Source organism: Onychomys torridus, chromosome 2 (assembly GCF_903995425.1).
Source record: "Onychomys torridus chromosome 2, mOncTor1.1, whole genome shotgun sequence".
NCBI classification, from domain to species: domain Eukaryota; kingdom Metazoa; phylum Chordata; class Mammalia; order Rodentia; family Cricetidae; genus Onychomys; species Onychomys torridus.
In genome coordinates, this window is record NC_050444.1 from 160,936,147 (window position 1) to 160,960,076 (window position 23,930).

At 46.6% G+C, this 23,930-nt stretch overlaps 1 protein-coding gene across 4 annotated transcripts in view; it reads left to right on the forward strand.

Annotated features, from left to right (window-relative positions):
* The first annotated feature begins 365 nt into the window (after positions 1-365).
* Clstn1 (calsyntenin 1) overlaps positions 366-23,930 on the forward strand; it is a 69,849-nt gene continuing 46,284 nt past the window's right edge. For 2 of the 4 annotated variants that reach the window (XM_036178090.1, XM_036178091.1), the window contains exon 1: positions 366-672. In XM_036178090.1, coding sequence (XP_036033983.1) covers positions 582-672 — 91 coding nt within the window. In that variant the 5' untranslated portion in view covers positions 366-581. The remainder of the gene's footprint in view (positions 673-23,930) is intronic. The other 2 variants (XM_036178093.1, XM_036178094.1) reach the window with 2 other exon arrangements.

The window sequence follows — 23,930 nt, forward strand, 5'->3', positions numbered from 1 at the left end:
AGAGGCGCGCGCGGGGAGGATGAGTGGATGCTCTGGGGCGGCCGCGGGCAGGGGGCGCGTCCTGCGGGTCCCTGCGGGTCCCTGCGGGTCCCTGCGGGTCCCTGCGGGTCCCTGCGGGTCCCTGCGGGTCCCTGCGGGTCCCTGCGGGTCCCTGCGGGTCCCTGCGGGTCCCTCTGGGCTGCTCCCGGGCCAATCCTCCTCGGCGCGTCTCCGCAGGCGCGCACCGCGGGCTCAGCCTGTGGGCTCGTGCACCCGCGGAGCGGGGAGCGTGCGCGCGCGCTCCCTCCCTCCCTCCCCGCCCCGCCCGCCCGCCGCCACCCCGCCCCCGGCCGGGTACCCTCGCCGGACCCGAGAGAGAGCGCCGCCGCCATCTTAGCTGCCGCCGCCGCCGCCTCCAGCGCAGCGCTGCCGACTAGGGGAGGGAGCGCGCGGCCCAGCAGCACGGCGGCTGCTGCTCCCATCCCGGTGCTCGCCGCGCCGCCCAGCCGCGGGGCCCCCGGCTGCCTGCGCCCCTCTTAGCGTCCCGCGCACCTCCCTGTCGCTTCCGCGTCGGGCCGGCCGCGGCGCCCGGAGCCCGAGCGATGCTGCGCCGCCCTGCGCCCGCGCTGTCCCCGGCCGTCCCGCTGCTGCTGGCCGGGCTGCTGAGCTGCGGCGGGGTCTGGGCCGCGCGAGGTAAGCGGCGGGGCGCGGTGAGCCGGGTGCGGGAACCATAACCGGGTGCAAGGTTGGGCCGAGTGCGGGAGTCATGCGGGGCCGCAGGGCTCGGGGTCGGGGCCGGGTGCGGGAACCGTGCCCCGGGTTCAAGGTGGGGGCCCGAGTGCGGGAGTCATTCGGGGCGTCTGGGTTGTGGACAAGGTGGGTACAGCTCTGAAGTCGTGCAGGGCCTCAGGGTTCTGGGCCGAGTGCGGGAATCGTGCCAGAGCCCAGGGTTCGGGTCCTAGTGCGCGCATTGTATTAGCAAGGTTCGGGTCCGAATGTAGGAATAGTGCCAAGGCCCTTGGTTCGGATCCGAGTGCGCGAATCGTATTGAGCAAGGTTTGGGTCCGAGTTCCGAAATAGTGTCCGGGTGCAAGGTGGTGGGCAGAGTGCAGGAGTCATTTAGGGCTGCAGGGTTTGGGTCTGAGTGTGGGAATTGTGCCAGGTCCCAGTGCACGCGTCGTATTGGGCGAGGTACGGATCCGAATGCGCAAGTCGTATCTGGCAAGGTTTGGGGCCCAGCGCGAAGATCGTATCAGGGGCACAGGTGCAGGACCCAGTGCGGGAATGGTGTCAGCGCACAGGGATCGGTCCCGAGTGAGGTGGTGTTACTGGGGCGCGGGGTTCCGGCCCGAGTGTGGGACTGATTGCTTGGGCGCGGGGCTGCGGGCTGAGTGCGGAGCACCGAGCCGGTTCGCTACATGAGGTTCAGGTGCAGGCGTGCAGAGCCGGGCACTGAGCTCCGGAGAACCTAGGCACGCGCTGCAGTTGCCTAGGGGAAGCCAAATTTTTCCCGGGCGGGGCACCTGGGTCTTGAGCAGCCCAGCTGCAGCCCCAGGGTGGTGCTCTTCTAGGGAGATCAGGGGACGAGCGGAGGAGGTCAGCCCACTTCCCAGGAGTGCACTCAGCCTGGGGGTGCGCCCCTGGGTGGGATGCAGTGGTCCTGTATGGGGTGCTCAGATGTGCATCAGCTGGGGGATGTATGCCCGGATTTTTTGTGTGCTTACATAAGAATCCACTCCTCCGCATCCCTTTCCCAAGATCCCGGTTCTCTGCTGCGGCTAGGTGGACACCACGACTTTGCCCCTTTCTGCCTCCTCTCTAAGTCCTTGAAGCGTGGTTTCCGAAGTAGCAGAGGCGAAAAGTCCGCTTCCTTCCCACCCTTTTACCCAAGGCGAAATTGAGAAGGTGTTTGTAACCACTTCTCACCTACCGGGTGTGAGCAAAGTGTTCATCTCCCGTAGCCTTACTCACAGTGATGTGCAAGGCTGTATGACCACCACAGAAACTAGAAGCCCCGCTAATTCTTAGGATTGTAGGTGACAAATAATATTTCTTTACTAACTGATTGTTTTAAATATTCATCCACTTCACCTAAACATTTTACCAGGATTCTGATACTGACTGAGCTTGCTACCAAAAAGCTTACGCATTGCAGATAAAGGCTCTTGAATAGAACTTGAAATTGTAAACATTTCCCTACTCTTAAAGTATTCTAGGTCTATAGGCTATAGAGTGCTCTAATCTATTTTCTTCGAGTGTATATTTTGGTAATCAAAAGAACTTTGGGGGAAGAGAATTAATAGAAGTCTGGATGAGATGGTCACATTATAACTTTGCAAGCTTTTTAAAAAAAGGTTGCTTTTTCTACTTAGCCTGACATAGGAAAGTTGTGTTCACAAAATAAAGGGCAGAAGAGGCCAAGACAGCCTTTGTTCCAGCGTGCCACACAGAGGGTGATAAACTGTGAACACTTCTTTTATTTAATTTAGAACATTCTGTCCATTCTTGTCAAAGTCAGCTCCTCCTTGGCACCAAGAAGCTACTTAGCCTGCATTTGGTTTTTTAAACGTTTCATTAAGCCAAGTTTGAAGTGAGGTTTGAAGCCTGATATATCCAAGAGGGAAAAAAAGTCAGTTTTGGAAAAACCCCATACATTAAAAAAAAAAAAAAAAAAAGTGCTTGGGTTGGGTATTTTAGAAACAGTTTGAGTAATATTTAGTTCAGTTGGCAATAACACTGCTTGTTATGGTTTTAAGTTTGTTCCTGTACCTACATTTCCGTTCATCTTTTAATTACTTTGGTGGGCTATGGTATCAGTCTCTCCTGACTGTCCTCATTATGGCCGACTGGCAGAGAGGAACGGGAAATTTCCAGTGGGTTGAGTTTTTGAGTCTTTTGTAATCTGCTTTCTCTAGCATTTCCCTGGTGCACATTGGGGTTCTTATTCTTCAAAATAAAAACATTTAAACATCAGTTTTTCTTTTGCATTTGTTTATTTTTTTCCAGCTTGCACATTCATGAATATTCCATGACATGCTAATAAAACAATTTCAGTTTGAAATGTTACAAATGAGTTTTATATGTAAATATGCAATTTGTGGAGGCGCTTTCTGTAGGCTCATTATTTCAATTAGCATCTGAGTCCTCCCAGTGATGTTGGTGCTGAGGACAGAGCCCAGGGCCTTGCCTAGGCTGGGCCAGTGCTCTGCTGCTGACCCACAATTCCACCTCAGTATTCCAGATGGTTTCATGTGCAAGTCAGAAGGGTGTAAACTGTTGTTCATACTCCATATGCCTTGAATAATTACAACTGGAATAAAGTTCACATGCAGACTTGGAGTGGAAATGGTAGCTATCTTAATATAAATGACATTGAATTATTAATTAATTGTCTTGAAAATGGTTTACACCCCTCCCCCATCTTTGAGATAGTTTCACTCTGTAGCCTGGAGCTTGCTGTGTAGACCAGGCTGGCTTTAAACTCGAGGCGATTCCCCCTGGCTCTTTTTCCCACTGCTGAGGTTACATGCCTGCACCTCCTGTCTGGCTAATTAGTTGTTTTGTTTTAGAGTACTATAGAATTTCATTTTAATTAAAAAAAAAATCAAGTCAATCAGAATACTGGAAGTCTCTGCATGCCTAGATGGTTGTGTCTGCTGCAGCTTGTCTTCTAGAGAAGGAGAGCTTGAAATATTTTTGTTGTTGTTGTTCATGTCTTTTTTTTTTCATTTTTCTTTATTAAGAAATTTTCTAGTCACTCCACATGCTATCCATAGACCCCCTCCCTCCTCCCGCCCCCTAGGCCCCCTAGCCCTCTTTCCCAAGCCACTCCTCATCCCCACATCCCCCAAATCAAGGTCTCCCATGGGGAGTCAGCAGAGCTCAGCACACTGAGCCTAGGCAGGTCCAAGCCCTTCCCACTGCACCAAGGCTGTGCAAGGTGTCACACCACAGGCACTGGATTCCAGAAGCCTGCCCATAGACCAGGGACAGATCCCGATCCCCCTGCCTGGGTGTCCCCCAAACAGTTCGAGCCAAACAACTGTCTTCCGTGTCCAGAGGGCCTAGTCCAGTCCCATGGTGGCTCCACAGCCACCAGTCCACAGTTAATGGGCATCCACTAGTGTGACCGGTCGAGATCTTGAAATATCAAGAAATATGAACTGAAGTAGAGAAATTGGAAAGCTACCTGATGTTATAGTCGCTGTTATTTATTTATTTTTCCAAATTTTCTTTTTTGTTTTTGAGGCAAGGTTTCTCTCTGCAGCCCTGGCTTTGTGGATCAGGCTGGCCTCGAACTCACAGAGATCTGCCTGCCTCTGCCTCCCGAGTGCTGGGATTAAAGGTGTGTGCCACCTCTGCCCAGCAGAATTTTCACACAGACCTCTCACAGCCTAAAACTGAAATATGTTTTTTGTTTTTGTTTTTGTTTTTGTTTTCTAAATCAAACACCAATAAAGCATGAGAGCGGAGTCCTAAACCTTCCTCACTGCCCTGTTTGACAGCTGAAGGCTCTTGAAATACAGGTGCCTATTGAGCCAGGGTCTTGAACATGGCTGAACAAATGTGCTAAGCCGAGTCTCCAGTCCCTCATCACCCTCTTTGAAATTCTCTCTCAACCCCTGAATCTCCCTTTCTCTACTTATTTGTTCGTTTTTTGCATAGTATTTACCTCATTAATTTTTTTTTACATTGTTTGCTTATTATTTGGGGAGAGCCATTTTGCTAGCTCCTGTTAAATAGGCTTCTATAAATAACTTTGAAGCAGGAGAGTCATTTCAATATAGAATTTATTATTATCTTTAGCCTAACACTTTTACTTATTTGGATGCAGAAGAATTAATAAAATAAATAAAATTAATAAAGTACTACTAATTCTTAGTGTGCCATAGTTCGAAAGTCTTTAACTTGATTACTTGGAATATTGGATTAGGAGGTAATTCATACTTTGGTGTATACTTTAGGAGAAAGAACAAAACCAAGCAGTTTCATAGAAATTCCTTTTCTGTAGGACGATTAAAAGTTCATTTCGAAGCCAGGCAGCATGGTGCACACCTTTGATCCCAGCACTCTGGAGGCGGAGGCAGGAGGATCTCTGTGAGTTTGAGGCCAGCGTGGTCTACAGAGTGAGTTCCAGGACAGCCAGGGTTACACAGAGAAACCCTGTCTCAAAAAAAAAACAACAACAACAACAACAACAAATTCATTTTGATGATCATTTGTATTGCTGCTAACCTGTTTAAAAAGGTGTATTTTTTTATTTTATTTTATTTTATTTTTTGGTGTGTGTGTACAGGTATCTGCAGAGGCCAGAAGAGGGCGTTGGAGCCCTGGGACTGGAGTTATAGGAGGTTGTGAACTTCCAGATGTGGGTGCTGAGAATCCAGTTCCAATCTTTTGAAAGCAGCAAGTGCTCTTAACTGCTGAGCCATCTCTCCAGTCCTGTTAATTTCATTCTTTAGTCAAAGAAGAACAACTCATATTTTAGATATGGAGAATATGGCCTGAAATGACATTTTGGTGAAATATAGTGTTTTTATATTGAAATCAGAAAATGCTATAATTGTAACATGTTTAGGTAATTGGGTAAACTTATTAAAACAAGTCTGAATATTCAAAATGATAAACCTAAGATAAATGAAAAATTTAAACTACAAATTATTGTAACTCAGATGTCATAATGTACACCTATAATCCTAACACTTGGGAGGTAGAGGCAGGAGAATCAGAGGTTTGAGATCTTTCTTGGCTGCATAGAAAGTTATAGGCTAGCTTGGACCATATGAGACCCTGTTGCAAACCAATAAACCAATTGCATTATTTTCATTATTGCTTTGTAAGACAGGAAAATGTGATTTTTTTTTTTTTTTTTTTGGATAGAATTTTATTTCATGTAAAAGAATCGAGACAGAACTGATGAGATGGCTAATGAGCAAACATGCTTCTCCTTTAGACAGAGGGTGAGTTCTGTCTCCGGGACTCACGTGGTGGAAGGAAAGAACCAACTCCCACAAGTTGTCCTCTGACCGGCACACATATGTCATGACACATGCAAGCTTCCCCATAAAATAAAGAAATATTAAAAAAAACAAAAACAAAAACCTGCCGGTCAGTGGTGACACACATCTTTAATCCCAGCACTTGGGAGGCAGAACCAGGCAGATCTCTGTGAGTTCGAGGCCAGCCTGGTCTACAGAGTGAGATCCAGGACAGGCTCCAAAGCTACACAGAGAAACCACGTCTTGAACCAAAAAATCCAAACCAAACCAAACCAAACAAACAAAAAAACCCACCAAAAACCTCTTAAAAATAGAACCAGGGCTGGAGAGATGGCCAGTGATTAAGAGTGCTTACTGCTCTTGTGGAGACTGAGGTCTGGTTCCCAGCACTGTAGTTCCAACTCCAGTGGACCTAGTGCCCCCTTCCGGTCCCCAAGGGCATTGCACACATCTGGCGCACGTACATGCAGACAAAACACCCATAAAAAATAGGTAAATATATATAGTTTGTTTGTTTGTTTTTTGAGGCAGGGTTTCTCTGTGTAGCTTTGTGCCTTTCCTGGAACTCGCTTTGTAGACCAGGCAGGCCTTGAACTCACAGAGACCCACCTGCCTCTGCCTCCCAAGTGCTGGGATTAAGGCGTGTGCCACCAACGCCCGGCAATAAATCTTTTAAAAAATTGAAACAAACCAGGCATAATGACTTATGTCTGTAATCATAATGCTCAGGAAGGTGAAGCAGGAGGATTGCCACAAGTTTGAAGCAGGCCTGGCCATGTAATGAGTTCCAGGCCTGCCACCAGGAGCCTGACCCTCATATATTCTAGTTGAGGCTTCAGAACATTCTACCTTGCTTTTCTTGTGGTCTTGATTTGGTAGAAGCAGTTTCTCAGATGAAATTCATGTTTGCAAATAGAAATTTAAAATGTCTATTTGGGTTGGGGATTTAGCTCAGTGGTAGAGCACTTGCCTAGCAAGCGCAAGGCCCTGGGTTCGATCCTCAGCTCAAAAAAATAAAATAAAATAAAAAATGTCTATTTGTCTATAAACTACAACTCGCATATATGATGAGGAGAATGTACTCTCGACTGGTAGAGGTGATTTATGCAAAGTCATGTTCTTTCATTGTTAAAAAACCCAAACTTCAGGGTGCCCTTCAGACACAAAAGTGGGTGCTGAGAAAAGGGCACAGGTGGGAGCCTGGTGCTGTGACAGCCCTCCTGAACAGGTTTCCTGAAGAGCCACCACCACTGCCCGTCACAGAAGCGTTAGGTGTGGGTCAGCTCATTTTATCATTTAGCTTTAGGATGATATTATTAGATTAGACATTTTCACAGGATGCCTTGCTGAGTGTGTGGTTTTTAAAGGTTCTCGGCAAAGATTCAATTATTTCAAAGTAACTGAATATAAAGTGCCTTAAGAGCCTGTAAGATTTGAAGGTCAACTTTCCTCCTCTCCGAACCCCAGCAGGGGGCTGGCGGCGGCAGCAGCCTACCAAAAGAAGGCCTGTGTTTGTCTTTGTGCCTTTTGGTCAGAGATGGACAGTGTCTCAGCACTGTTTCAGATCAGTCAGATTCTCCTGCCCCGAGAGCTCCAGTTGAGGCTGTTCTCAGATTTTCTCTTTAACTCATTCCTTTTTCTTCATCTTTTAACTGAACCCAGGGCTCTGGTGCTCGCTCTGGCGCTCTCTCTCTCCCTCTCTCTCCCTCTCCCTTCTCCCCCCCTCTCCCCCTTTTCCTCTCTCCCCCCCTCTTCTTCCCCCTCCCTCCCCCCCTCCCCCTCCCTCCCTCCCTCTCCCTCCTCTGTGTGTGTGTGTGTGTGTGTGTGTGTGTGTGTGTGTGTGTCAGAGGATGACATCAGGTATCTTTCTCCATTGTCCTCTTATATTTTCATCCAGGGTCTCTCACTGAACCCAGAGCTCACCAGTTGGCTACACAGGCTAGTCAGTGAATGCAAATGTCTCCATTTCTCTGCACCCCAAGGACAGGGTCACAGACCTTCATGACCATACCTGGCCTTTCCATGGGTGCTGGGGATCTGAACTCAGGACCTCATGCTTGTGCAGCTGGCTGGTTAATTCCTGGCTGAGCCGTCCCCCGAGGTAGGAGATGGTCTCATGGAGCCGGCCTCTGATTTGCCAGATATCAAGATTGACCTTGCATTTGCAATCCTCCTGTCTCTTTCCACCCCAGTGCTGGGCTCATAGGTGTGCACCACTCTCCAGAGTTTACACAATGCTGAGATGGAACCCGAAATTAACCCTTTAAAGTGCATGACTTGGTGATGGTGATATTCGTAAATTCACAGTTTTGTTACCATCACTCCAGTCAAAGTCCAGTCCCTCCTAAACCCTGTACACGTTACTTGGCAGTCACTTGCCATTCCTTTGACAACCACTGGATTTCCTGTCTAGATTTACTTATTCTGGACATTGTACACCAGTGTTCTCATGGTATTTGGCCAAACTTCTTTCCTGTAATGCGTTTTCCTTCCTTCCTTCCTTCCTTCCTTTCTTTTTTTTCTTTTTTTTTTTTTTTTTTTTTTTTTGTAGTTTTTCAAGACAAGGTTTCTCTGTGTAGTCCTGCCTGTCCTGGGACTTTGTAGACCATGCTGGCCTCAAACTCACAGAGACCTGTCTACCTCTTCCTCAAAAATGCACCTGGCAACTTAGTATATTTTCATGATTTATCAGTATCATGGCATGTGTCAGAACTTCATTTAGTTTTTGGCCAAATAATAGCCTATTGTGCTACATTTTGTTTATCAGTTTGTAGGCATTTGGGTTATGCCCACTTAGTACCTTTTTTATACTGTGAACATTTATGCACAAGATTTTGTGATGATGTGTCTTAATTTTATTTCTTTTGATTTTCAAGACAGGGTTTCTCCATATAGTTTTGGTACCTGTCCTGGATCTCGCTCTATAGACCAGGCTGGCCTGGAACTCACAGAGATCTGCCTGGCTCTGCCTCCGGAGTGCTGGGATTAAAGGGAGGATGTGTCTTAAGATCTTTTAAGTATATACTTAAGAGTGGGATTTATGGGTCTTAGGGTAATTTTTTTCTTCTTCTGAGAGAGTCTCATGTAGCCCAGGCTAGCCTAAACTCATTGCATAGCTGGGGCTGTTGTTGATTCTCTGATCCTACTGCCAAGTGGTGAGATCACAGGCGTGTGCCAGCGGACCTGGCTACTTTTGGTTTAACCTCATGTTTAACCTCTTTATGTTTAACCGGTTAACCTCAGACTGTTTCTCAGAGACTGTGGCATCCTGTGACCTCCACAGTCACTCAAGGGAACATTTTTCTGCTCCAAACAATATTCCCTGTTGTCTGTTCTTAAGTTGAAGGTTGCTGGTTTTTTCTTACCGGGACAAAGAAACATTTCACCCAACCGGTTCCTTCCTTTGTGTCTGTGTCCCAGGGTTTTGAGCAGAGTTGGGAGGAACTTTGAAGTCCTCTGCTTGCACAGCCTAGCCCCACCCCCACGACGGACAGGCTTGTGCGCACCTACAGGCTGCGGACACAAAGCCTCTCTCTCACACTTTGCTTTCCCTTGGACTGGGCCCTATCTTTCCTATCTTGGCGTCATCTCAGCCTGAAGCTCTTTGTCACTCTTCACTCTGAGGCCCACAACATTTTGTGACCCAGTATCTCTCAGGTTCTCATGTTTGGTGATCTGAGATGGAGCCAGCTCATGTGAGGGACATATGCAAAATGTGAGGCTAGGCTGCTGAGCAGGGCTGAACTTCATGAAGGGGTCGGAAATGACATGTGAATTCCTAGGCTACAACTAGCTTAGAAATGACAGTTGCTCACTCATTATATTTTGTTATGTTAATTGGAGACTGGGGTTTAAAAAGAAATTTATTTTGTCAGGTCCTTTGATTTTATTCTTTAATTAATGTTCCTTATTTACCCTTAATCCTAGTATAAAACATTTAAAGACATGTTTTTAGAATCGGATGTACTTTAAAACTTAGTAAGAACAGATGCTATCTTTAATATCTCTTTAAAATAAAGAAACAAAAATATTTACTCTAAGTTCCTCCCAATACTTAAAAAATTTTTGAGACAGGGTCTCGTGTAGCCTAGACTAGCCTCCGGCCCCATACAAAGCTGAGAATGACCCTTGAACTTCTGACCCTTCTGTCTGTCTGTAGCTCCATGTGCTGGGACCACAGGCATGTGCTACCATGTTCAGTTTATGGGTGTTGGGGATCACACACACACACACACCCCTCACACTTGAGTGTGGCTTTGTGCGTGTTAGGCAAGTACTCTACAGGTCAAGCCACACTTGAGTGTGTATACTGCACTGTTTTGTTTTTTGAGACAGGGTTTCTCTGTGTAGCCCTGGCTGTCCTGGAACACTCTGTAGACCAGGCTGGCCTCGAACTGACAGAGCTCTGCCTGCCTCACCACCAGGCTCTATGCACACATTTTTTGACATAGGGTCTTACTAGGTATCCCAGGCTGGCTTAGAACTCACTGTGTCCCCCAGGTTGGCCTTGAACTTTCAGCAGTCCTGTCTCAGCCTTCCTGATGAACCAGCCAGTGTACAGCCTCCAGCTGATGCTTGCCTCCTGCTCCCCCTGCCCATCTTACCCCCTCTCTCTCCCCCCTCCCCCCTTGTCCCCCTTCCTCTCCCCCCATGGGGAGACTCTGGGCTTTCTTCTTTAGTAACCTCAGGATGCAGGCCACCTCTTCTTTGTTTGCACAGCACCTTGCCAGAGATGTGTTATTCTGAGTTCATCAGATACAGTGAGAACAAGTGGGGTTGGTGCATGATTTGGGGGATTAAAACCCTGTGTCAAACAGATTGTGTGTACCTTTAAGTACACTGGCTAATTCCTGCCAGTTTAAAATTGCATATGGGATTAGTACCTAGGATGACAGTAATTAAAATGCACAGCTAATCCCTCATCTTTTTTTTTCCCTGCCATGCATTTCAAACGTTTATCAAAGAACAGTGTGCGCTGATGTGTCTCTAATTTCTTCCTGGCTTCCTCTGGGTGAAATTTGTGGAAGAACAGTGGGGTGGGGACTGGCGGTGAGGACAGTGGCTTTGTGCCCGAGCCCTCACTCACGGTGCCGCATTAATGGCAGGGGATCTTGAAATCCTCAGGGTGGATTATAAACCTGGAATTGGTGAGGGCTGATCTTCTGAGATTCTGTAAATAGCTGCTCCCACCTGTGTGTGATTCCCAAGCAAAGTATTTTCGCTTGGCAAGGGTTTGAAAAGGCTGTGCCCAGGTGTATGAGTGCCTGTGCTTGCTTAGCCCAGGAGTAACTAGAATGCACCCTCTGTACTTCAAAATCTCAAATAGAAAATAAATAGCCTGGGGCTGGAGATGTAGCCTGGCAGTGAAGATCCCTTGCAGCTGCTTGTCCAGAGAACCTGAGTTCGGCTCCCAGCATTCTTACTAGGCAGCTCACAAATACGTGTAACTCCAGCTTCAGGGGATCTAATGCCCTCTCCTGACCTCCCCCGGGCACAGGCACACATGTGAAACATACATACACATAAATAAAAATAAAAAATATCGTGGCCACAAGTGTGGCTTTGTGCTAGAGTGCATGCTGTATGTGTGAGTTCCTGGATTTGACTCCAGTATTGCAAAAGCAAAACAGAATTTGGGGCCTAGACAGATGGCTCAGGGGCTAAGAGCACTGGCTATTCTTGCAGAGGACCCAGGTTCGATTCCCAGTGCCCACATGGCAGCTCATGACCATCCATAATTCCAGTTCCAGGGGACCTATGAGCACTGCATGCACATGGTGTGCATATATTCATACAGGCAAAGCACTCCTATGTGTAAAATAAAATAATAAAATAGAATGCAACAACAAAAACCTTAACTCTGAGACCAGCAAGACTGCTCAGCAGGTAACGGCACCTGCCCCACAAGCCTGGAGACCTGAGTTCGATTCCCAGAAACGTGGTGGAAGGAGAGAACTGAGTTCTCAAAGTTGTTCTCTGACCTCCACATGTTGCCTAGGTAGTGTGCCCATATTCCTGTGCATACACACATAATAGGAAAAATTAAATGCTTTTTCTATATGAAATGGATATATTTAAGCCATGTGGTGGTGCACACCTTTAATCCCAGCACTCGGGAGGCAAAGGCAGGTGGATCTCTGTGAGCCGAGGCCAGCCTGGTCTACAGAGCGAGATCCAGGACAGGCACCACTACACAGAGAAACCCTGTCTCGGGGCGGGGGTGACCAAAAGTGTTAAACTTATTACCACTTAAAAAAAAAGTGGGGCTGCAGAGACGGCTCAGTGGTTAAGAGCACTTGCTGCTCTCATAGAGGACTCAGATTCAGTTCCCAGCACCCACACGGAGCTTCACAACTGTCTGTAACTCCAGTCCCAGGGATCCAGTGCCCTTTTCCATTCTCATCCAGCGCCAGGCATATACGTGTTCCAGACATAACACAAGTAAAACACCCATACACAAAGTAAAGTCGAAGTTTTAAAGATGTCGGGACAGAAGAGATGATTCAGTGGTTAAGAGCACTTGTTCTTGTGAAGGACTCAGGTTTGAGTCCCAGCACCCACCTGAAGTCTCGACACTTCTGTGAGCACCACAACAGACAGATATACATGCAGGCAGGGCACTCATACACACAGAATAAGTCTTTTTGTGTTGTGTTTCAAGACAGGGTTTCTCTGTGTAGGCCTGGCTGTCCTGGAACTTGCTCTGTAGACCAGGCTGGCCTCAAACTCAGAAATCCACCTGCTTCTGATTCCCAAGTGCTGGCATTAAAGGTGTGTGCCACCACTGCCCCGCTGGTGATCACATTCTTAAGCAGTCTTCTTTGGGATGTCCAGTGCAGAGCTGGCAGCAGTCAGGCTGCAGAGTGGATGTGGCTCATCCCAGGGCTGGTTCAGACTCTGAAATGCAGAGAATGGGTGAGCTCAGTTGCTCTGATGTCAGCTGTGGTAGTACATGTCCCTTATGGCCATGAGTCTCATCCTCTGTCCTCCCTAGGAAGAGACCAGGAAACATGTGGAGAGAAACAGCCCCAGAATGTTGTCTGAGGTCTGAGTCTGTCAGAGGAAAGGCAGAGCCTGGAAGACCCTAGTAGATGGAGCAGAGCTGGGGGCATAGTGGCCTCTTGGGCCAGGCATGATGGAGCAGGCTTGAGAAGTGGCTCAGAAGGACAGTGTCTGCCTCTTCCTCCCAAGTGTTGGGATTAAAGGCATGCTCCATCACACAAGCCTAACCGTCTTGACTTTTTATTTTAAGATGGAGTCTCCTGGTGGTGCCTGGAGTCTCCCGGTGGTGCCTGAAGTTGGACCTGAACTTTTTTTAGGCCCAAACAATTCTCCTGCCTCAGGCTCCTGTGTAACTGGAACTGATTGAATTGTCTTATTCTTTTATTTTTTTTTCAAAGATTTATTTATTTATTATGTATACAGTGTTCTGTCTGCACACATCCCTGCAGACCAGAAGAGGGCACCAGATCTCATTACAGATGGTTGTAAGCCACCATGTGGTTGCTGGGAATTGAACTCAAGACCTCTGGAAGAGCAGTCGGTGCTCTTAATCACTGAGCCATCTCTCCAGCCCCTTCTTATTCCTTAGAAATCTGAAGCCGGGCTATGGTGGCGCACGCCTTTAATCCCAACACTTGGGAGGCAGAGCCAGTTGTATCTCTGTGAGTTTGAGGCCAGCCTGGTCTACAGAGTGAGTTCCAGGAAAGGTGCAAAGCTACACAGAGAAACTCTGTCTCGAAAAACCAAAAAAAAGAAAAAAAAGGAAATCTGAGTACAGGCTGGTAAACTGAGGCCTCTGGTGTAGAGGGGAGGGCGGTAATGGGACCTTGGCCCAAATAGCTGTATGTTGACAAAGTTAAGCCACGTCTAGTGTGGCACTGATTGAAATCTTTCCTCCCGGATGCTAGGAGCGTATTTTATTTCTCCTCACTCAGATTCTGTTGCCATAAACTGGCCCTTATCACCTCTGCTACCTTCTGGAACAGTGCAGTAGCTGAAAGCCAGCCTTGTTTGGCAGTGTTTCCTGAGATCACAGTTAGGCGTGATTCTAAGATGACCCAGAAGGTCACTCGTTGAGTTTGTTGACTGTGAGGACAGCAGCTTGAAACTCAAATTTTATTTTCTCCCTGGAAACGTTAGAAAACCCTTGAAGTTTCCCAATTGACCACTAGAAATGCACTCAGCCTGTAGTGAGTGTGCGTGGGGTGATTCGTAGGGAAACAGCTCAGTCCACACAGACACCATCACATGGGCAACGAGGCCCAGGGGGTAGAGCTGAGGAGGTGAAGGAAGAATCTGAGCGACTGCACCAGGATGGGTAGAAGGTGGACAGTGGCCTGTCCACTGTGGTCTCAACAGGGAGAATGGAGGCAGAAGGCAGGAGACAGTGGAAGAGCCCTGGGACAGCACTCGGATCAGGGCAGCTGTTGTGTCCACCATGGGGATGTCTGACCCTTGGTCTCTCCCTCCCCAGTGCTGGGACCACAGGCATGGGCATTTCACTAGCCTTTCAGGAAATATTTATTAATGTGTGTTATGTAAAGCAGTGACTGATCAAATGTACCTAATAGTTTATATCAAAGAATTTATCTTATGAATTGCTGTTTGAAACTATCCCTTGGGTTTTCCAAATTACTTAATCTATAAGAATCAGGTTTACTCTTTTGTAGAAGTATTTCACCAAAGGAAAGATAAGAAGCGTGTTTTAGAGGCAGCCAGATATAGCTCAAAGCGCTTGGTGTGGAAGCCTGTTGACCAGAGCCCGGTCCCTGGAGGATCCTGGTCCTTCCTCATGCCGGTGGAAGGAGAGAGCCAGCCCCAGCTCCACAGGGTTCTGCTTTGACCACACACGGGCTGTGGCACGTGTATGCCCACACTCAGGCACGAAACATCATGCACACATGCACACTCCCATGATTAAAAACTCTCGGGGGCTGGAGCAATGTTCTTGCAGAAGAAGAAGAGCTCAGTTCCCAGCACCCACATTGTGTGTAACTCCAGTTTCAGGGGATCCAACATCCTCTGCAGGCAGTGTGATGGTACAGAGATACATGCAGGCCAGACACATACATATAAAATAAAAATAAATAAATCTGCAAAAAAATTTAAAGTGTGGTCTGGACAGATGTCTGTTAACTCCAGTGCCAGAGGATCTGGCACCTTTGCAGAGACATACATTCAGGCAAAACACCAATGCACATAAAATAAAAATAATGTAAAATTGTTTTGTTTGTTTTTGTTTTTTGAGACAGGGCTTTGATCAGCTCTGACTGTCCTGGATCTCGATTTGTAGACCTTGAACTCACAGAGATCCGCCTGCTTCTTCTCCCTAGTGCTGGGATTAAAGGCGTGCACCACTACTGCCCAGTTTTAAGAAACTCGTGTTAACATGGTTTTGTTTCTGTGCATATTTACTATATTGAAAGCAAAGGTAAGGCCAGTGGTGGTGTACGTCTTTAGTCCCAGCACTCTGGAGGCAGAGGCAGGCAGATATCTAAGTTCAAGGCCAGCCTGGTCAACAGAGTGAGTTCCAGGACAGCCAGGGCTACACAGCTTGTTTTAGAAAGGAAAAAGCCAGGCGGTGGTGGCGCACGCCTGTAATCCCAGCACTTGGGAGGCAGAGGCAGGTGGATCTCTGTGAGTTCGAGGTCAGCCTGGTCTACAAAGCAAGTTCCAGGACAGCCTCCAAAGCTACAAAGAAACCCTGTCTTGGGAAAAAAAAAAAAAAAAAAAAAAAACCAATAAATAAATAAATAAATAAATAAATAAATAAAAAAAAAGTAAGACCAATTAAGCAAATGGATAGTTATTATTTAAGGCAGTAATAATAACCTCCACCACATGGTCATTTAACACATTTTTTTTTTTTTTTTCTGAAACAAGAAAACAGTTTAGAGAGCTGGAATGTGACTCAGTTGTAGAAAAGAAAACAAAACACTTGCTTACATGCAGGAGTCTTGGGTTTGATGCCCAAGCACCCCAAAAACAAAACAATTAACACTTAGTCAGAAGAGTGTTTTCTAGTCTCTGTCTGATTATGAAGCAAGCTGAATTCTATATCCATTTGTTCTGTTTGAAATAGACAGGAAAGTTAAGCTTCACGTAGATACAAAGGTGTAGACTGGGCTGGAGAGATGGCTCAGAGCTTAAGAGCAATGACTGCTCTTCCAGAGGTCCTGAGTTCAATTCCCAGCACCCACATGGTGCCTCACAACCATCTGTAATGAGATCTGGCGCCCTCTTCTGTGTACATAATAAATAAATAAATCTTAGAAAACAAACAAAAAAGAACCCAAGGGTGTAGACTTCCTGAAAAGACCAAGGAGACCCTCCCCCCTGAGCCCAGAGCATACTGCCCAAAGCATCCTCCAGCAACTGTCACTGGGGTAAGGTACCTGTAATCTGCCTCTAAATGTAGTTGACAGTGCAGAGGCAGTCTGCAGAGGCTTGCTTCTTCTTTCTGTGCCCCTCATTAACCACTCAGGGACCCCTGGAGTGGAGAGAAGAGTGGAGTTCTGGCCCTTGGGACGGCCTTGCTCGTGGCACACATGCTACCATGCCCCAGTGAACCCTTGCAGATGGAAAGGCCTCCACTTGATGTTGGAATGGTATGTGCTTGTGAGCTGTTGTTATAGATCTCGTGGAGCCAATGCTGACCTCAAAGTAAATTGTATAGTTGCAGATGACCTTGAACTCATGACCTTCCTACCTCCATCTACCTAAGTACTGAGATTACAGATGTGCACTACCATACCTGGTATTTCTTTGAAAGGTTTATTAAGTTTTATTTTATATATGTAAGTGTTTTGCCTGTATGTATGTATGTGCAGCATATACATTGTAGTGCCTGTGGAAGCCAGAAGAGGACATTGAAGGGCCCTCTGGGACTGGAGTTACAGAAGGTTGTGACCACCATCCTGGGTCCTCTGCAGGAGCAACCAGATCACTCAATGTCTCTCCAATATGCTTCCTTTTCTCTTGGGAGGTGGTGGCAGTGGGGATGGAATGTCACAAGGACCACTGAGGTAGCCTCCTGTTTTGAACCTCAGTTAACAATAACAAATTATCACCTTTGTTCACACCCCGCCCCCATCCCCACCCTCTGGAAGCTTAAAGTGGGTGCTTTCATTGTAAAGGACTTGCTTTTTATAACCACCATGATGAATGGAATCTGTGTTTGCTCTTTGCTTTATTTTCTGAGAAATCTGCTGGGATTTCTCAGCATCTGGCTTTCTCCAGGGGACAGTTCCGCCCTCAGGAGCCTGCCTGGGTACTCGTGGGAAAGGCTGTGAACTGCCAGCTCTGGGCATTTTGTTTTGGTGTTACCCTTGACAAGACCAGTGCCTTGTTTTTGCTTAGACAATGTTCCCTACAGCTGGCTTCGCCTGACCAGTGCTCTACTCAATCCTTTCTCCTCTGTGTGTGTGAGAGCCCTTTACTTGTAAAGCTGGCAACTTGCCTGCCCACTTAAACAGGCTTTGGTGCCTTGGATTGTATTGCATGAGATGTTAGGTACTTCAAACCCCTAAGCTTTAAAAGGGAAAAAATTACCGTCATGTAAACAAACAGACAAACAAACAAGCAAAAACCAAACCCTCAGCTTCTAACTCACGGTGCTGGAATTCTAGAAGTAAAAGGAACTTCAGAAATCCTGTTCGTACACATTTTACCAAAGCAGAAGTGAACGCCTGCAGTGGTTTTTGTAGCTCAGGACCAGCAGATAGGACTGAACAGTAGAGGTGGCTAAGAGAGATGGTTAAGAGCACAGACTGCTCTTGCTGTAGACCTGGGGTTCAGTTTCCAACACCCACAGGGTGCCTCACAACCATCCATAGCTCCAGTTTTAGGAGATCTGACGCTCTCTTCTGGTCTCCACTGACTCCTACACGCATATGGTGCATGTAAACTCATATGCATACATGTAAATAGTGAAGGTCTTAAAAAGTCCCAGTGCAGTTGGGAGTGTAGCTCAGTGTTAGAGCATGTGCTTTCAAATGCAAAGCCCTGGGTTCAATCCCCAGCACATCCCCAAAATATTTATAATAATTATTAGTACATTGTATTTATATTTATTTATGTGCTTATTGGGTTTTTTTGAGACAGGGTTTCTCTGTGTAACAGCCCTGGCTGTCCTGGAACTCACTCTGTAGATCGGGCTGGTCTCGAACTCATAAAAGATCTGCCTGCCTCTGCCTCCTGAGTGCTGGGACTAAAGGCGTGCACCACCACAGCCCAGCTAGTGCCTTGTATTATTAACCACTGTGATATTTACATGTGTAAACATCTCAGAAACTTGCACTGTGCTTGCCTCCTGGCAGCAATGTTAGCAGGCATCTTAGAAAGGATCTGTGGGGGCGGGAGGGGGGAGGACAGGGGAACTCATGGCTGATATGTAAAATTAAAACACAGATATAATAAAAAAAAAGGCGGGGGGGGGGGAAAGGATCTGCTGTGGCTTTGACTGAGTGCTGCTCCGTGTGGTGTCTTCAGAGGAGCCCTGTTCACCAGCTTTGCCTTGGAAGGCTGATTCTGCCGCTGCTGCCTCAGAATCCCCACAGGGTGGATTTGGGTGTGACTGCTCCTTACTGTGAGCTCTTACATGGGTTATTTAATTTCTCTGTGACCCAGATTTTCTCTCTGTGAAATGAGGATAGGAACAATAGCTAGGGTTGCTGGTGAGCGATGAATTGTGAAATGTTTAGAACAGTGAAATAAGTGTGGATGATGTTTTATTAATTCCATGTAAATTCCCTGTACCTCTTTGTTTTGCTTTGTTTTTCAAGACAGGGTTTCTCTGTGTAGTTTTGGTGCCTGTCCTGGATCTTGCTCTATAGACCAGGCTGGCCTGGAACTCACAGAGATCTGCCTGGCTCTGCCTCCCGAGTGCTGGGATGAAAGGCGTGCACCATCACTGCCTGGCCCCTACACCGCTTTTAAAAATGGAGATGAAATTACACAACATAATAAGGACAATTGGAATTTTTAAAACATTTGCTTCTATGTGTGTGTACTCACATGAGCTGTGGTGTAAGTACAGACAGGGGTCAGCAGACAACATGCAGGAGGTGGTTCTCTTTCTATTGTGTGGGTCCCTGGGGATTGGATCGAGATCTTCAGGCTTGGTGGCAAGTATGTTTACCTGTCAGCCCGGGTGTTGATGTGGCTGTACATTTTTAGTGCACATGGGCAAATACCAAGACCAATAGATACAGGCTTCCCTTGTCCCAGACTACCTGTGTCTTTCTGAGTGCCTGCAGCATTTGGCCTTCCCACCAGTAGTGAATCCGTTTGTATCTGCCCCGGCATTTGATGTCTTCAGTGTTCTGCCTTTTGACTGTTCTAATAGCTAGTGTGTTTAGTGGAGTCTCGCTGCATTCAGACAAGCACTTTCCTGACAAGCGTGTGGGAGTGTCTGTTCACACACTCACTCACCTTGCCGTCTGTGGAAGGTTCTGTGGGTCAGATCTTTGGCCCGTGTTTCGGTTGTTCATTTCTCGCAAAGGTGTCCTCTCACCCTTATACCTCTTTCCTCACCTTATTTCCCTTTGAAGTGAGGCCGTTATTTTGTTGCCCAGACTGGCCTCATACTTGTGAGCTCAATGATCTGCCTCAGTCTCTTTCTTTTTTTTCTTTTCTTTTTTTTTTTTTTTTCTTTTTTTCAAGACAGGGTTTCTCTGAGTAGCTTTGGTGCCTGTCCTGGATCTCAATCTGTAGACAAGGCTGGCCTCGAACTCACAGAGATCCACCTGCCTCTGCCTCCCAAGTGGGATTAAAGGTGTGTGCCACCACCGGCCTGCCTCAGTCTTTTGAAGAGCTCTGGCTACAAATGCACCTATCTCGTTCATCTGTCCGTCTGTCTGTCCATCCATCCATCTGGACACAGGGTCTCACTAAGTAGCCCTGGCTGTCCCGGAACTAGCTCTGTAGACCAGGCTGGCCTCTCACAAAGATCGTCCTGCCTCTGTCTCCCTAGCGTTGGGATTAAAGGTGTATACTGTGGCCAGCTGCTCTTGGCTCTTCATTGAGACATTTGAGTCCTTTGTGTATCTTGGGTAACAGTCCTTTATGAAGGACATCTTTCACAGATGTGCATTGCTGGCATGGAGCTTGTGGTTCTTTATTCCTGTGTCTTTGTAGATCACAATTGTGAGTTTTAGCTGCTTATTGCCATGTACAATGTAAATCAGAATTGTGGGTTTTAACAGCTTATTGCCATGTACAAAACCATCTGAATTTCTCTCCTTTGTCATCTGTTTGGCTTGGATATGTGAGTTTGGTCGACTTTGCCTTTCAAGGAATTGATCTGTTTTATTTAGTTCACCAAATTGTGTGCATAAAAATGTTTGTATCATTCCTTTATTCCTTTAAAAAATATTTAATTGTATTTTGTGTACAGTGGTGTTTTGCCTACATGTATGTTTGTGTGAGGATGTTAGTTCCCCTGAAACAGGAGTTACAGACAGTTGTAAGCGCCTATGTGGGTGCTGGGAATTGAACTCAGGACCTCTGGAAGAGCAGCCAGTGCTCTTAACCTCTGAGCCATCTCTCCAGCCCCTGTATTACTCCTTTGTTCTAGTGTCTATGAACCTACAGTGGTGTCTTCATTTCTTTAAAAAGGTATTTTTAGCTTTATTTTTAATATTTATTGTGTATGTGCGTGTTTTGCCTGCATGTACGTCTGTGCATCACATCATGCAGTGCCCATGAAGGCCAGAAAAAGGCACTGGATCTTCTGGAACTGGAGTTACTGAGGACTGGGCTGTCATGTGGGAGTTGGGAATTGAACCTGGGTGCTCTGGAAGAACAGCCAGTGCTCCTAACCACTGAGCCATCATTTCTGATACAATCAGGAATCTTTTTCTTAGCCTAGCTAGAAGTTTAACTTTTTCCATCTTTTCAAAGAACCAGCTTCAATTTTGTTGATTTTCTATTGATTTGCTGATATAGCTCTAATTTTTGTTTTGATTCCTAAATAACTACTTTTTGTTTGTTTGTTTTTGAGACAAGGTTTTTCTATGTAGCCCTGGCTGTCCTAGAACTCACTCTGTAGACCAGCCTGGCCTTGAACTCAGAAATCTGCCTGCCTCTGCCTCCCAAGTGCTGGGATTAAAGGCGTGTGCCACCACTGCCCAGCTTAAATAACTACTTTTATATCATTTATTGCTTTGTATTATGGCAGTGGTTCTCAACCTTCCTAATGCTGCGACCCTTTACAGTTCCTCATGTTGTGGTGACCCCAACCATGAAATTATTTAGTTGCTACTTTATAACTGTAATTTGGCTACTATTATGAATTGTAATGAAAATACCTGCTATGTGACCATTGGGGGGTCATGACCCACAAGTTGAGACCACTGCTTTAGGGGTGCTCTGTGGTTTGTTTGGGGGTGATCTTCTGGCCGCTGGCTTCTGAGCTGTAGCAACTGTAGACTTGTGTTATTGGCCCTGGTTTAGATTTTTTTCTTTTCTGAAGTCACATGTTGTTTAGTGATGAGAGGTATTATGAGGAATGTGTGGCTACAATCTTATCACTGTGTAAGCATAGAGTGTGCTTACATGAGCTTAGATGGAATAGCCCACCACATCCCTGTACTATGTGTTTTTACATTTAGGGTTTTTATTTTTTTTTAACCTTTATTTAATTAATAAGTAGGACTCTAAAATACACATTAGTCTATATCTACACTGTGTTAGATGGCTGGTATCTCTTCTCCATCTCCACATCTCATCCCTTAGGACAGTAACAGGCTTCCATGTTATCTCATGATGACAGAAAGGGCTACATTCTAAAACAGCAGCTGAAACAGACGTCATCTTGTCCATTCATCTGTCGATGTTTTGAACAGTCATATTTATTTGACTACATTCCTTTTCAGTTCTTTGGCACTAGGATTGGTGCTGTGTTTGTTAGTTTATTGAGAACATTTCAATGGTGGCAGAAATGTTTTCTCTCTTTTTTTTTAAGATTTATTTTTTGTCTTTATTAATGTATACATGTGTGTGTTTATGAGTATGTGTACCATGTGCATATATGGGTGCTGGAGGAGGCCAGAAGAGAGCATTGTACCTTAAAGAGCTGAAGTTACAGGCACCTTGAGCTGTGTGATGTGGCTGTTGGATACTGAACTCAGGTCCTCTGCAAAAGCAGCAAGTGCCCTTGACCACCAAGCTGTCTCCAGCCCTGGCAGAGAATGCCCACAAAGGGAACCCTTGCCCTTCGCTTTCCCTGGCAGGTCAGCTTTGACGTCTCTGAGCCAAGCATCCTCTGTTTCTCTCAGCTGCTCATGTGACTTTGTTTCTCAAGTTCCTACCAGCTAGCCTGGTTTCTTTCTCTCTGGCTGCCTCCAATGGTGTGGATGTTGCCTTTTACACTAAGGGTTCAATGGAGGTCCCTATGCCAGGACAGTACTGGTGTGGCCAGCTAGCTCAGCTTCTCAGCATGATGCTTTGTTCTGGTGCAAGCCTTTGTCTTTCCTCTATCTCGTTTCTCTCGCTGCCTGTGACCCTCCCTCTAATTTGCTGACTAATCACCCCACATTCCATCATGTCATTCAGGCTTCACGTCAGCTCCAATCTGACCAATAAACGGGTTGGAGACAGTTCAGCAAGGACAGAGCCTTTGAAAGGTAGCTGGAGGGTGGTCTGGGTTCCTGTGGGTTCCTGACTCTCCTGAGGAGAATCCCTTTCGAGGAGGCTGTGAAAGCATGGTAAGGCTTCCCGGCTCTCTTTGGCCAGTCCCCAACTTGAATCCTGTCCTCAGTCACAGCATGTGAGGGAAAGCCTCCTCACATGTTCAGGGGCTCAGGTGAGTGTGGGAGTGGAGCTCCGGCCTGTGCTTGGCACCAAGCAAGCTCCCATGCCGTTCTTTCAACCCTTGCTTGTCTTCCTGATGACCTCAGAAGAGAAGCATCCAGAGAGCTTGTTCATGCGAATCATGTCTCCTCCAAAGGCACAGGAACCAGCCGAGGAGGACGCGGTTCCTCTGCAGCAGGGCCCCGGCAGATGGGCCTCGCTCTTGCACAAACCCATCTTCATGAGCGTCATGATTCCCCTTAAAGAGCAGCTATGGCATAGCTTGGTGTCCTGGGATTTAGATCAAGCAGAATAACCCAGGAAAAATGAATCCTTTTCTTGTCCGTGTTTCCCTACCTGGGAGTCTAGTTGTCTTGTCATGACAGTCCATTCCTTCCAGTGAAAATAAACATGCTTCTTGAGAGACCCCTGGGCCTATGTTGGGTAGTTTCGCTTTCTAGTTACCATAAGAGTGTTAATGTTTATTTTGTAAATAATACAAGGACTTGTCAGAGCATCAGTCTTGCTGTCATTTGTATCATAGGGACATAAATCATGAAGAGAAAAGACCAGGACAGAAGCCTGATTTTTCTGACTAGGATTTATGGATTTATAGATGGTCATAGCCAGCCTTTGATAGTACTTAGGGAAGCAGCTGGTAAGGGTTTTGCATTGATAATGAATGTCAGCAGGTTTTCAATACCGTGTGGCCTTTTTGGAACTGTGTGTGATAAAGTTTTCCATTGTGCATGAAGGTCAGGAGACTCAAAACACGCAGGACTTGGAAATGCCACCGGACTATTAGTTCCTGAGGAGACAGGGCCCTGCCCTGTTTAAATTCAAGACAAATGTGGCAATGATAAGAGGTGGGGAAGGGCAAGCCTGGCCTGTATCTTCTGATAGCAGTAAACACAAGGAATTGAAGGAAATCCTAGCCTGTGCTCTGTGGAATAACTAGGTCTGCAGTCCGCACTGTAAGCACTCGCTAATAAGAGTGTGTGCACACCGACACCGACACCGAGCTGCTCGTGTATTTACTGTGGGGATCGGCTCCTCGCTCGTACGTTACGCATTCAGTTCTATAGAAAGCTGCAGATAGGTGCTGGAGAGATGGCTCAGTAGTCAGGAGCTGCTTTTGCAGAGGAGGTGGCTTTGGTT